Raw genomic sequence first — 15,516 nt, forward strand, 5'->3', positions numbered from 1 at the left:
CTGTAGGAAGAACAGAGTCATTGAATCCAGGCTGCTTGTGGTCCAAATTGAAGGTGCTGTGTCATCTGCTGGTGTCGGCCCAGCAGACCAACGCAGTCGTCCTTCAGGATATTTTACAGCACTTCATGCGTCCCTCTGTTGACTAGCATTATGGAGATGCTGTTTTAATTTTCTAGTAGGAAGAGGCACCTGCCCACACTGCCAATGGTACCAAAATCTGCTATAATTGGTGTCGCTGTGCTTGATTGGCCAGTGAACTGATCCGACCTTAAAACCCCATAGAGAATGTATGGGTGTTGTGTTTAGGGAGAAGAGACACCTGTACTTTGCAGGTACAGGTGTCACCTGTACTATCAGGCATCCTGGGCTTCATGCACACCTCAGCAGAATCACTGATGATCTCCATGCCACGCCGCACTGATCCACTAATTCATGCAAAACAAGATCAGTTATTAAGAGCCTGTACTGAACAGCAGATGCCCACATTTCTGTGTAAAAAATCTTTTTCTTTTAATTTGTCTGATGCAAGAATCATGTTTTCTGGGTTTTCATGTATCTGTTAGCATCATCATCAAAATGAACAGAAATTAGTAACACATTTGTGTAATAATTCTGCATTTTGAATTCAATTAACAAAATAAACATGTTAAAACATTTCTAATTTACTGAGATGCACCTGCATTGGGATCAATGACGAAAGCATGGAAGGGAGGAGCAAAAGGCTAAGGTAATGCTGTTTTATGTGACTGTGCAGAAATGGAGGCAGGCTGTGAGCTCAGATCAAACTCTCTCTGCCGCCTCCTACTTCTCTTGTGTTGAATTGTGCGAACTGATAAGAATATAACTTTTAAATCTAGTAAGTCTTAGATATACACTTTCAATTGTCAATGGATTTGCCTGCAAATCAGATTTCTTCAGATCCGTTTTTTATTTTCACTTCTTGCTAATTATTTTGCTCCTGTCGTTCTCTTTGTGGTTAAGAGTTACCTCTTGTGCATTTTCTCTCTCTCTCTCTCTCACGCTCACACACAGATGTTTGCGTTCCACAAGTTGGGTGCAGGACTGTGAGAATAAGGGCTGGCTCTTCCTTCCTGTTCGGTTTAGTTGCAGCTCACTTCAGCTGTGAGGACGCAACGCTAATCAGAGCAAAGCAGACAGGAGAAGCAGAATAGGAGTTATGATGGGGGAGAAAAAGAAGAAGAAGCATTTCTAAACATCATTGCAGGACTCCCCCTGCTACAGGAAGGTAGATAAAGGCCAGAGGCGGTGAGATCTCTACCTGCAGCCTGCAGTGTAAACCCTAACATGAGTGCACACAGGAGTCTGAGGTGCGCTTGTGCTCGGATGGGAAGTTAGTGCAGTGTTTTCCGTGTTGTGGATGAGGGAAGCAGTTTACAACAGCTTGGAAGATGCTGATATGGAAAAGGAGAAGAAAAAGTTCAAGCTGAGCCGCATGCTGTCCCTTTACCCGTTCAGAAAGAGCAAGCTCCTGACCGGCGGCCCTGCTCACTGTAACAGCTGCAGGTCCACGGCTGCGGCCGGCAGCAGCGCCGGCACGGACTTTCCACCTGAGCCCAGGAACGAGTGGACGGTAAAGTCATGGCGTCTTCATAAAGTTAACATTTTAGAGAAGTTAGACTTGACATGGCTGCAGGGTGCATACAGGGTTCTGTGTTATCGGTGGCTGATCAGAAACAAGGTGCAACAGAACGCCTGTGTGTTCAACCCACCTTGGTTTCCTGTTATCAAGTACATGTCCAGGCTGCAGGGGTCCCCAGCTTGTCAAAGGTTTTTTTTATTTTTATCATTGATGCTCAAAATAGATGTTTGATAACCTTCTGGTTAATCTGAAAATGCCGTTGATTTGTATTTCATGTTGGAAGTCTTTAAAACATTTTATATAATTGTCAATCAGGCTCTTTGCCTAGGCTGAAACCACAACTTGTTCCTAGTTGAGCTGCAGAGCTTAAATCAATCTTTATACCCTGCTTCTATTTGTCGCCGTCTTCATTTACTTGTTTGTATCAACAGGAAGTACTTCCTCTACCAATAACCTCTAACCAGTGCTAGTATTGTCACTGCTCTCATTTACAGTAAACCCTGCCGTTTATTAGGGAGGTTTTTGGTTTTACATCGTAGACCCATGCTTCTATTTTAATAAGTTACAATACCATGAAAAGGTTGGTCTGTGTTAGTAATGACATTAAAATTTTTTATCTCTTTTTTATAAAGCTTCATCACATACAGTGATGTATTTTAAATTTATGTTTCTGTTAATTTTGAGGATTCTGGCCCAGTTAATTGCTTCTTTATCATGCTTTTTTTAAGCCTCCCAAAGTCAACTATAAACATATAAGTGATGAAATATTGCCTTTGGCATTACATAGTGTTCATTTGTTGTGAATTATTTGTTGTTTTCTGGTGCTATTTTTCCAACACGGAAGAAACGGGCTGTGCCGCAGCCTCTCCCCATGTGGGTGCCGCCCATTTTAAGACACCGTCTTTAAAGGCAGCTTCAGTCGCTGTGCAGATCAGGTGCTAAAAGAGCCACTTTGTCTCAACATTGAGCAGAAATATTAGCGCTCTGCCTCCCATCACCACTGGGCATGCTGTTAACTGGGGCGGCCCGGTCAGGGTACGTACTCCCTGTAGGGGGATGGGTAATGGCCGCTCTGTGTAGACCTGGTCATGGCCACTGGTTTCAATGACAGGGAGGGGTAGACATGCACAATTCAAACAAAATACCATGTTGGGCAGGATTTTGATGAAGGAATAGCCTTATAAGATAGTTGAAAGCTCAAAAACATTAATGAAAACTCTCATTTATGAGAAAATTAGAACTAAACAGCAATCTTTAAAAAAAGGATAATTTTAAACCAAAATAGCTTGCTTAAAACTCCATCCATGTACTGTACAGTTAATGCTTTCAATAATTGGCTGGTGCTCCTTTTGCATGAATTACAGTATTACAGTGGCATCGAGGGGGTCAGCTTTGCTGGGGGCTTTTCTTTTCCTGCTGGAAAATAAAATCAGCATACCACTGAGGCTTGTCAGCCGAAGGAAGCATGAAGCTCTGGATTTTCCTGTCATACAGCTGCGCTGACTTTGTGCGTGATAAAAACTCAATATGGACCAACACCAGCAGATGTCATGGCCCCTCAAATCGTCACGGACAGTGGAAACGCATTGGATCTCAAGCAGCTTGGATTCTGCGCCTCTCCACTCTTCCTCCCAGATGTTGTGACCTTGCAAAGTTTACTTTCATTAAAGAAGAAGACTTGTGAGGCATTCTCTTTAGTTCAGAAGTTGCTTAATGCGATGCATATGGCAGTGTGAGCTCATGTCCTGGATACAGTGGTGTGTGATGGGTCCGCAGCCGCAGTCCAAGCCTTGGGAATGTCTTTTAGTCACAATCCTTTGAAGGTCCTTCTTACACTGCACTTTTTCCTTCTGCTTAACTTCTCTTCACTATGCCTGGATACAGCAAATTCGCTTTCTGTGGCGTGTTCTCCTTTTGGAAGATCTACTAGACCAATTGTCAACATGACAGTCCTAAAACTGTTTCTGGCACAACTTCACCGACCCTTTCCTTCTTTTGACCCTTACATTCTTTAACCTACGTCGAAGAACGTGAGGATCAATGCTCCCAAGGTGCATGGTGTGGGTCAAAGACTTGATGAAGTAAAGACTCCAGCAATCCTTGAACTACTAGCAAACTTCTTTATTTGCTGGCCAAGATTTTGGCTTGTGGCCTTCATCATGCAGTTTTCCCCATGATTATATTGGCCATAATAGAACATTTCTGTTTCTAACTTGTCCTTTTTTATTGCTATTATGTAATATTGTATAATTTTGTGAAATTTAACTTTGGGTTTTCATTAGCTGCAAGTCACGATCATCAGTATTAGCAGAATTACAAGCCCCAGTGTGTAAGATTTTTACACTGTTGCGCTAAATGAATTACAAATGACTTTGCTGTAACAGCTACTACAGGAGCCTCGGAGTATAATAAGTATGACAATATAAAAATGTCCTCCATGTATTAGATACTGCTAATGTTTACTGTCATCGTGTGAAATGTTTTTTTGGCAATATTTCCAAATGTGCTTGTTTATTTCTAAAGTTGCTTGTAAATTCAGTGAGTCATGGTTTTTGGGGCTCGTTTCTGAATGGGAAGTCGCTTATTTGGGGTCTAAAATAAGAGACTATAAACACGAGTAAAGAGACCCGGCCGGCCTTGCGGCTGTACTACAGACAGAGAACAGGCCGGCCGATATCCCTCCGCCTTCTGTACATACAGACCCTTCGTCTCTCCCTCTCTCTCAGGGAAGGACAGTTGCTGGACCACACTGCCCTGTTTCTAACATAATGCCAAAAATAAACCTCACTGTTATATTGAATTAACTTACATGTCCTGCAGAAAGCTGCAACCTCCATATCAGTTCTGAAACCCCGCTCCTTCATGAATTGTCTTCACTCCACCTGGTAATAAAAGCTGTGCCGATATAGACTTGTTTACTGCTAGTTATTACTACCTTTTCTTTCCTTGGCTACTTTCTCTTCCCTCTCGCTGGGCAAGGACTATGGATGGTCCTCTATTTTAACAGAAAATGGCAAATAGAATGATCTATGGTCGTCTTTGCTTGTTTATACACCTCCTCCACTAATTATCTGTATTCATGTTGAAGACAGATAAGGGAAAACGGGTATGGATCATAAGTTTTTCCCCTTTTGGCTGCTGAAATCAGAAATGGCAAAACAACATGGTGCCTCCCTGTGGGTGTACCGACACCTATGTATTTATAAACTACTAATTCTAAGTTATGATAACACTTGTTAGACTTTGCCAGAATATGTATTTATAAACTACTAATTCTAAGTTATGAGAACACTTGTTAGACTACAGAATATGTATTTATAAAAGCAAAACTTGATTTTTGGTAAAAGACAAATTAGTAACACACTGTCCCTTTAAATGTATAGCTCTGCGTAATGAATCTGTGAGTTTGACTTTTTAAAATACGTTGAAATAAATATTTTAAATGGTAATCTAATTTGTTGATTTATGCACTTGGACATTTAATAATTACCAGTCTTTAATGTTCCAGGAAAAAATGGTTCTATTCCATGCTTAAAGATGGTTAATATTTTGTTTCCATGTTTTAGATTCAGTATATTCAATCTAAAGGTAAAATGGTGTGCTCTTAGGAAAGAAAAAAGAACTAAAAGCGTTTAGCTGTTGATGCTTTGATGATTTGCTGTTGCTGTTTAGTCAGCGGCGCTCCACCCAGTGTCAGGCCTGCTTTTTGAAGTCTTTGATCGAAAGGTTGAAGCTGAGGTTAAACAGCTTGTGTCAGAAAACAAACAGCGAACCGCAACTGTTCCCTTTAATCAGCTGTGTACTTCCATTTAGTGTAGCGGCCACCATGATTTCCAGAAAGACGCAGCATCACGCTGCAGAGAAGAAGTCACTCTTAAAACGCTCTTGTCTCTGTTTACCGCTGCTTCCTCTTTCTGAAGAGTTTTATTTGTATGTGGTGCTATTTACACCCGCGGAAACATCAACCGGTCCCTCACACTTTCTGACCAACACAGAACCCTCACAAACAGGATGCTCTTACAGCTGCAGGCTGGTCTTCTAACCTCCTGGGCTTCTCTGTCTTTTAGGAAGATGGAGACATCAAGGAGATCAACATCACCCATGTGGTCAAAGAGGGCTCAGAGAAAGCTGACGCCTCTCAGTTTGAGCTGCTCAAGGTTTTGGGACAGGGATCCTTCGGCAAGGTAAGGTCTCACTTTCCTCCACTTGCCTCCTTTTTGCCTAATTTTTTCACTTTCCTAAGCATTAAATGTTATATCTTGACGTTTTTGTTGTTGAAACGGTTCTAGGTGTTCCTCGTGCGAAAGGTGACCCCTCCAGATGCCAACCAGCTGTATGCCATGAAGGTCCTGAAGAAGGCCACTCTTAAAGGTACAGAAATCTGCATAGCCTTAGATTTCCCTTTTTTATTTTTTCAGTTTGATCTCACAGAGGTGTACTTTCCTGAGCTACAGGAAAAACAGTTTCACTTTGGCTTGAGTGTAATATATTTTTTGTTGTTGTGGTTTTAGCCACATTTTCCTGTCAAAGGCAGCTATACACGGCAGTATCTGAGCAAAGACCACCGCACCCCTCCTCCGCCCACACCAGCTTTTTTTTTTTTTTTTTTTTTGCATCTTTGTTCACAGGTGGTGTGGTCTCATCAGTTTGATAAACAACAGGCAGGGCGGATGGTTCTCACAGTCTCCCGTTATGTTTTGTGAATTTTCCAAATCTACAGAAAATTTTACTTCTTGCTTCAAATACTGATCAGTAACATTTGGAGACTAATATTTTCATTCTCTTTGTAATTAGATATATAAACTTTTTCTGTGGCGTCTCTGCATTTGGGGCCACTGGGGCCAGGCCCCACCAGATGTCGCCGTGGAGCTCTATGTTCGCAATAATCAGCGGGACAGGATTGTTCTTTATAGAACAATATTGCAAAAAAGACAGATTCCCTTACCAGTAAAATTCTGTTATAAACATTTGTGTCTATATATCTAAGTCAGAAAACTGACAAGCTCAGCAGCTAAATCCTCTTGAAGCGGCTTGATATTGGGGCCGGCCCCACAACGTTTGTTTAAATAATTAAATAATCACAGTGAGCATGCCCAACACGCTCTCAGTAGACAGCCGTGGGGCATAAATCCTGTGGCCCCATGCTTGGATAGACCAATCAAAATACTGTAAATGCACGTTACGTTTATGTTCTGCTAATAGTGTGCAACTATGGTAAGGCAAATTTATTTTTATAGCACATTTCAGTACAAGGACAATGCAAAGTGCTTTATATGATTAAAACATTGGAAAATAAAAGCAAGTCAAAAAACTGTTGGAATAAAATGTAGGAAAAATTAAACAAAATAAAACATAGGAAAATGTAAACTAAAAGCAAATATTAATCTAGAGTTGGTTGTCATTGCTAGCTTATTGAAGGATTGATGTGAATCTTTTCCGTTCAATAAATGAACAATATGAGTGAGCCTTTATTTATAATTCTATGTGTAAAAATGTAATTACATTTAGCTTATATAAAATGGGGTTTCTAGTGTGTTGGTTTATGTTAATTTATCTGTTTAATTTAACATTGATCAAAGTCAGGTCGTATACATTATAAAAAATGAGTTGCTGCTAATAGGTGTTGAGTTTTTGTGCCCCACTTAACTTATCACTGACCTTTTTCTAACTGTGTGAGATTAAACCAGACAAACTGTTTTCTGTTTTAGATCAATTGGGATTTCTAAAATAATTTATTTGAATGAGTTTTTTTTATACAATTTATTAAACTTCCTTCAAATTCAGACTTTTGCTTTTAACTTGTTCTTGTACAACAGCTCATAATAATAGCCTTGACAACACTTTCATAAGGTAAAAAAAAAATGGTTAGAATGCATCGATTAAACTGTGTGCAATGCAGTCCTCCGCAAGAATAGATCTGGAGAAAAAGTAAACTACACTGTTCAGCATAATCTAAAATATCCCTGATTATTTAGTTTTTTCTTAGAGCCATGTGAAACAAACTGTGAAATCTGGAGTTAAAGCTACAGATTGGACCCAGTGGCCCTCAGTTTGAATTCAAAAATACAAAGTAACTTCTGCTGAGACAGTGTTAGATCTATTTTTATTTTGCCTTCATTTAAATACTTTCTAAGAACTCATTTTAATTTTCAAAATTAAAGGGCAAGACCTAAAAGAAATGCAATGACTGTTATTTTCCACTGATTGGTAACCACGGCTGTGGGTTTTATGTCACATTAAAATAAAGACCACTTTTGGACACACAATGAAAAAGATAAAGGCCAGAAGCTGTGACTCTAACATTCAGACTTCTTAATAGGCCTGGAGGATTGTATAATACATCTCTTGCTGAGGTACCGTTCGGTTTGTATTGTTGAAATTCAATGAACATCAAATGTTTAATAAAATCTAATGAAGCCAGTAGGAGTTGGACATAAACCCTTCTCACCTGCAGTTTTTCTCTATGCTCGCAATCCTCTAAATTAAACACAGTCCCTCGTTTCCTAAAAGAAAAACACAGAAAACAATGAAAAAAACTTGAACATTTACTAAGTATTTGGTGGACTGCCTTTTAGACTGTATGACTATCACCAAGTTCCTAATAATGGTTTTCTGTAATTTTGGCCTGAGGACTACTCCAAAGCACAGACTTGTTTGTCCTTTAACCACTACTTTAGTGGTATTCTCAGGGTCTCCGTCTATTAGAAAGATCAAGTTGTGCTCAACCTTTATCTTCCTGGCTGATGTTCCAAGATGTTTTCACATAATGTTCTTTTATGACTGTGTCGTTTATTTTGTGAAGTGCACCAGTCCCTCCTGCAGCAAAACAGTCGTGAACTCTGTCTTTTAAAAGGGCTTCGTCATGTACTAGGACTTTACAAATTTTAACAGCAGCAGCTCACTATGGTTGCATACAAACGTTTCACGCCCTGTTGCAGTATTACATTTTATTTCTGTGTTTTGCACTTTGTTTTTGCTCTATTCGTTTGTAATCAATGCACTTTTGTGTATATTTATAACATGTAATCGGAAGTATACAAGGAGAGGCAATGTTGCGCGCAGATACACACACATATACACACACACACACACACACACACACACACACACAACCTTATAAGCAGTGTCCGAAATTAACTTCCTGATTCACTGGCCAAGTTGGCCGGTAGATGTAAAAATCACCGGCCAAAATATTAATCCTCACCAGACCTCTCAATTTTTACAAAAAATTAAGAGTGAGATTATGTTAAGAGCGTTGAAGCACAGAAACACAGCGCACGTAGTTAAAAAAAAAAAATGCAGAATAAATAAGAACAAAACTTATAAACAGACTAATTGGCGTTTTAGACTGTATCTGGTTAGCAGAACTGTTTTCTGATCCAGCCATGACTGGTTCTGAATGATGGCTTTATCTGGGAGCCGCTCTCCCCCCATGCCTCCTGCTCCGCAGAAAGCGGAGTTTAGACTGAGCTCTGGGTGGACAGAGCTGTGAACGGGTCATCCACAACCCAGATGGGTTTTGTTATTTTTGTGTTATTTTTTATTTTATTTGGTACAAACATTTACTCGCCATGTGGCAGCTAGCCCTCTGAAATTCCCTCGCCAAACGGGAAATTTACTTGCATTTGGCGACTGGCGAGTGTTAATATCGGACCCTGCTTATAAGGAATAAAAACAATTGTGTGAAAGGTAATGGCAGTAGATCTGGCTTGTACTATGAATCTGTTGATTCACGGCACATGAATGAGGCATTTTCTCCCAATTACTCCGCTATGCCACTTCCAATATGGCGCCAACATGCGCCACGGTCTGTTGGCTCTTAAAGTTGTTGTGTCAAGTGCTGCCACCTTCTGATAGCTCCGTGGTACTGCCGGCAGATGGCACAACAATGTTTCTGTTTATATCTCCTGATCACATCCGGTACTAAGTTCTTTTCAGGCTCAAAAGGACAAGTAAGCACTATCCGGACAAACGCTTGGTGTATATATATATATATATTTTTTTTTAAGATGAAAACCCCATAACTAGGCACCTTTAAACAGGACTTAAGTTAACTGGATGGATTTGAGACAATTTTATTTGACTTGTCTTTATTCAGTCCTCCATCTCTGTTGCTTTGAATGTATTTGCAGGCAATTTATCAGTGGCTTTAATCTATTTCTTAGGATTTTTCCCTATTACTCCCCCATCTTTTGTGCAGCGCTTTGTTTAACATCTCATTTTAAATGTCCTTTAGAAATACATTTGATTCAACACTTTATTGTTACTTTTCTAGGAAATCCTGTTTTTATACAGCAAATATTAAAACTTTGCATAAATGCACTAAAGTTTTTTTTTTTTTTTTACCATCCTCTTCCCTTTCAGTAAGAGACCGTGTGAGGACCAAGATGGAGAGGGACATCCTTGCAGATGTCAATCACCCATTTGTTGTGAAGCTGCACTATGGTGAGCTAAAACAAAGACACTGCCACTCTCAATCCTAGAGATTACTGTTAGTTTGATTATAATTTTAATCCTTTGAAGTCTTAAAAATGTACTCATGCCACTTGATTCACAGTTTTCTTACATAAAATGTGATTTTTTTTTTTTTGATTTTTTGATTTTTTTTTTTGTAGCATTCCAGACTGAAGGGAAGTTGTACTTGATCTTGGACTTTCTCAGAGGAGGGGATCTTTTCACTAGGCTTTCTAAAGAGGTGTGAAAATCTTGTGAATTTCTTCTAATCATAAGTCATGATTATACACTAGCTGATAGGATTTAGGTTTTTTTCCTTTTGTTTTTCTCTTATTACCGACTCTCTTGTGACATTTATGTATCCCGATGCTTGCCAGGTGATGTTCACAGAGGAGGACGTGAAGTTTTATCTAGCAGAGCTTGCATTGGGACTGGACCACCTCCACAGCTTAGGCATCATTTACAGAGACCTCAAACCTGAAAAGTAAGTTAAAAAGATCCCACCTGTTGTCACCAAAAGTGACGACAAGTTTCAAACGGCTCAGTTTTCATTCCCATTTAACATCTTATTCTACATGCTCTCTATCTAAGAGGCATAATGGGACATAATGGGAGTATAGAAAGATCCTTGAATAACTTCAACCTGATTGAAGAAGTCTACCAATCCCAGACTGTTCAAACAATCAGGTGTGGCGGTGATAATCATTAATGGACCACAACCCTATTCATTGACAGTTTCAGGAGCTTTCCCCCACAGAATGTGGGACATAGATGAACGGCGGTAATAAAAAAATATTCTCTCAGATTGTTAGGTGACATCACAACAGAGGATTATTACTACAAAAGGACATCTGAGGGGCAGCTCTTCTCACAAATAGAAGCTCTGCCAATGTTGCAAACTCATTTTAATAGCATACGTGCCAAATATCTCTTTGAACTATGGACGAGATCCTGACAAGCCTCATTAAATCAATCTTTACAGATACTTGCATAAGATAAAAAAGGAATAAAAAAACATCAACTATAAATACAGAGAAAAAGGAGGTTCTGCCTGTAAAGAAATGTTTAATTAACAGAAACGACGTTGGTTTGAAGAAAGGAGGAAGTGCAGTTCTTTTAATTAGAATGAGGTTGACACAAATGTTTCAGGAAGCCGAGAGTTAAAACTGCCATCGCTAATAATAAAATAAAAAAAATTTAAAAAGTAGGACAGAATACAAGTCGTTTAAAATCGGCGCTGGATTTTCAGCCCATGGTCACGAAGAAGCTCTTGGAGACACTCGTCAAACCCTTTGTGACCACACGGCTGGATTACTGTAGCGCTTTATTCTGGTGTCAGTGGCTCTTTAGTTACACGTCTCCAGATGGTGCAAAATGCTGTCGCACGTCTTTTAACCGACACACAAGTCTGAGCACATTTCACTGGAAATTGGATTCATTTTAAGATTCTTTTATTGGGTTTTAGGTCTTTACACGGCTTGTACATCTCTGAGCTTTTATACGAAAGCCTTGTTCCCTTAGGTCAGCTGACCGTCTGCTCTGAAATGAGTTGCCATCCTGCACATACGGAGGCATCCTTCCTGGCCATTTTTAAGAAGATAAGACAAGAATTCCTTTATTGTCCCGCCATGGGGAAATTCGGGTGTAACAGTGGCAAACACACAGAAAGATACTCAAAATTATTAGCAATGAAAAAGAGGGGAAAAAAGAACAAACTGATCTAATCTAAAATTAGCTCTAAAGAAGCACTAAAAGTAGAAGATAAAAAGGAAATACCGGCGTAAATAAATGTTGCACAGTGGAAAAACATGTTTAACAGTGGAAAGACTCAAGCCTATTCACGTAACAGAATAATATGATATGCAATGTGCATGATGGTGCAAAAAAGAACTCTGTGGGAAGCATGAATGCCTCAGTCCAACAGCTAGCAGCTCAATACCCCTTGTGCAAAGTCTATCTTTAACTGTAACGTGTTCTGAGCAACACCAGCGGTTATTAATAAACACGACCACATCCCCTCCTCTCTGCTCACCGCCGTCTCTCATCCTGTCGGCTCTGATCAGATGGAAGCCATCGATGTTTACGTTGGAGTCCGGGAATCCCATGTAGAGCAGGATGAGCAGCAAAATTGAGCCCAAAACGGTTAGATCCATAGTGTAAAAAAAAAAGAGTGAAGGGGAAAACCAGGAATTTACACACTCATATGAATGAATTGAAAAAGATAAATTATATAAAACTGTAGAGAAAACTTAGTAGAAATACAGAGCCGCTATCACAAGCTGCCGGCTCAGGTGGCGCTCAGTAAATTAAAATAAATAAAATCTCTTTTTAAAAACATATATTTTTTCTCTGTTTTTTACTGCTTAGTAGGATGTTTTATAGATACATTTTAAACTGTTGAGTTATCATGGCAAAGAAAAACAAGTATAAGTGCAAGTAAATACAAAGTGTTTTTAAATTAATGTAAGATGGCATAAAAAAAGCTATACAATATGCTGATGCAATGAACTTAAGATGAGTTCAAACTATGAGTAATTCATTTTAATTAGTAAAAGTACGCTAAATGCAGAACGTCTTAAGTCCTATCATGACTGTAGAGCTTCAAGTGGAAAAAGAACATTAAATGCGCTCACCACAATCTCCCACAGACTTAGACTTAGAGACGTGGACTTAGACAAACTTTATTGTCATTTTGTATGCATACAGCTTACGACAATATAATTACATTACAATTGAAATAAAATAACATTACAATATAGAGTGCGGCAGTGATGAGAATGTAACGGTGCAGGAGAAAACATTTTTTTTTTAAAAGTGTGTAGGAGAGTGCAGAGTGGCCCGGTGTCCAAAAAGTACCTTTTAAGAAGAAATCAAATTGATAACTGCATAAAAAAAAAAATCATCCAAATATTCTAGAGTAGTGCAACAGGAGTTGTACTACCAGAGTTCATATCTTGCAGTTCTTTAATATCCAGATGGAAGACTCTACATCTAATTACTGTTTTCTCTTTTAGTCTTTGTACACTTTATTTGTGCTATCATTTATCTGTCATTTACTCGTGTTTAAGTTACTTTAATGCCTGAATTCCCACCAGGGTGTTAATGAACGAACATTATATGTTTGTATTCCTATTGTACAGACTGGCTTACTCTTTCTCTCAGTCTTGTCAAATAAGTAAAGATGCTACTATTTAAATATTTTCTGCTCAAATCTCTCGCACTATTAAGGCTGCTGCAAATGCTTAACTTAGCACAGCCTATTGAATATTTATGCAGTCAGCCTCTCTAATCTTTGAAGGAAAACAAGTCAGTGATTAAATGCAATCCTCAATGAACGCATCGCCTGACATCTGGCACTGTTAATCAAATTTCTGCTCGGCTTTGGACTATTAATTTTGACAGGTTGGTTTTCTCTCCTACATCATTGGTCCACGCTGACATTCACCCACATAAACAATCTGAGATCTGATGTGGGATTTGTGCATATTACACACTTACTGCTTAGCTAATAAATCCCAGATCAAGGATAAAAATGTCAGTCTAACCATTTTTTCACGAGGGCTGGACAATTAATCATATTTGCAAAATAATCGCAATTTAAAAAAAAAAAAACGCAAATTCCAAATCGCAGAGTTCTGCAAATTTTGGCTACGTAAACAATTAATGGATCAGACGCGTCCTTTAGGTGTTGGTAATGCGTTTAAAGTGGGTTTGGTTCCACATGGAAGAGAAAAGAGTTGCAGCAGTGAAATAATCTAATTTTATTATGTGTTTTAGAGTTTATATACTCATCATTTTTTTTTCCAGAAACTTTCAGGAATCTCACCACAGGATTAAATACCAGTCGAATGGTTAAATACATAGACCTGTTTTGTTGGTTGCACATTATGTTCAACAAGGATTGATGTCCAACTCTATTTGCTTGAATAATAATATTCTAATGAATAAAAACAGTTAAATTTTCCTGTTTTAAATGGTCCCTGTTTACAAACAACTTCATCTAGAGGCCATTTTTGATGCTTGTGGTTATTGTAGAGAAAAGTCTAAATTAAATTGCAGTTATGGTTGAAATATACTGTAATATTGATTATTGGCAGTCATACAGCCCTGTTTTCCCTATATTTGTTTAAATCAGGGAACCTCTGTACACACCGTTCCAGACAAATGCTTGTAAAGCTGTTAAGACGTGCACTGCTTGTTCTCCCCCTGGAGTTGTTTGGGAGGCATTTATCAGCATCAGATGCTGCTGATAGCTTAGCAAACTCACACAGCAGTGAAATATGACTCTGGAGTGCAGATGGTGATAATGAAGTTCCTCATAGTCATTAAAAGAAAAAAGATTCTTCTGAACTACTCCACCCGGGTTATTGCAGAGCAAAGCTGCTGAAGTTGAAGGACTTTGTCCATCCTGAATGTCTTCATGCTCATTTTGATTCTGGACGCTGTGTGTTTTTGTTTTTTCTCAGCATTCTTCTGGATGAGGAGGGACATATCAAACTCACAGGTGAGTGTCCCGCCTCCTCCTCCTCCACCTTTCAGGATTTAATTGGTGCGCACCCGTTCCTCTCCTCTGCCCCACTGACCTTCAGCACTCACGGCGCAGGCTGTAGTCTTATCTGCTGGAGCATGTTTTCCATGTTAATTATTACACTTTATCTTATTGTCATTATGGGTTCTCCTGCCACTGAGGAAAAGTCGACCTTTGGAGCTTTTAAAGAGGCGCACCTGAATGAATTAGAACGCTGCTAAAATGTTTATTTACTTCAAGAAATGCATTTAAAAGTGAAAGTCATAAATTATGCAAATTCATTACACAGAGCGACACGTTTCCTCTGTTTATTTCTACAAATTTTTTATGCTTCTGACATACAGTTAATGAAAACACATGATTGTCTCACAATTTAAACGATGAATAGGACCAAGATGGAAAAAATTTAATAATAACAGAAATTTTTTATTTTGGTCAAAACAATCGTGGGGAAAGCTGCTGTTATCCAGCAGACAATGATACATTTATCATTTAAAATCTAAAGTAACACTTGAAATGTATCACTTTGTGTATCAGGAATGCATGTTTCATCTTTTGACATAAATTACATGAACGTTTTTATGACATTCTGCTTTGTTCAGTTGCAGCTGTACGTCGCACTGACGAGTCTAATGCAAAAAGATTAATTTCTGGAATTAAAAAGCTTATTTTCTTCATTTTTGCAGCACGTTGATGCTTTTCTTTTATTGGTTCGTGTCTTCCAGACTTCGGCTTGTGCAAAGAAGCCATCGATCATGAGAAGAAGGCCTATTCCTTCTGTGGTACTGTAGAGTACATGGCACCAGAGGTTGTCAACAGGCAGGGGCACACCCACAGCGCCGACTGGTGGTCGTTTGGGGTACTTATGGTGAGAAGATTAGAAGAAGCAATGTTCTTTGGGTTATCTAAAGCCTGTTTAAATTGTTGTCTAAAT

General features: G+C 39.0%; 1 protein-coding gene across 4 annotated transcripts in view; it reads left to right on the forward strand.

Annotated features, from left to right (window-relative positions):
• The window catches only part of rps6ka1 (ribosomal protein S6 kinase a, polypeptide 1), a 79,020-nt gene that overhangs the window by 55,059 nt on the left and 8,445 nt on the right, over positions 1-15,516 (forward strand). For 3 of the 4 annotated variants that reach the window (XM_012864541.3, XM_012864542.3, XM_036150385.1), the window contains exons 3-9: positions 5,668-5,784; positions 5,890-5,971; positions 9,965-10,045; positions 10,216-10,295; positions 10,432-10,538; positions 14,521-14,558; positions 15,308-15,450. In XM_012864541.3, coding sequence (XP_012719995.1) covers positions 5,668-5,784; positions 5,890-5,971; positions 9,965-10,045; positions 10,216-10,295; positions 10,432-10,538; positions 14,521-14,558; positions 15,308-15,450 — 648 coding nt within the window. Of the gene's footprint in view, positions 1-1,154; positions 1,592-5,667; positions 5,785-5,889; positions 5,972-9,964; positions 10,046-10,215; positions 10,296-10,431; positions 10,539-14,520; positions 14,559-15,307; positions 15,451-15,516 lie in introns of those variants that run through there. The other variant, XM_012864537.3, reaches the window with a different exon arrangement.

The sequence above is a fragment of the Fundulus heteroclitus genome, chromosome 19, assembly GCF_011125445.2.
Source record: "Fundulus heteroclitus isolate FHET01 chromosome 19, MU-UCD_Fhet_4.1, whole genome shotgun sequence".
NCBI classification, from domain to species: Eukaryota; Metazoa; Chordata; class Actinopteri; order Cyprinodontiformes; family Fundulidae; genus Fundulus; species Fundulus heteroclitus.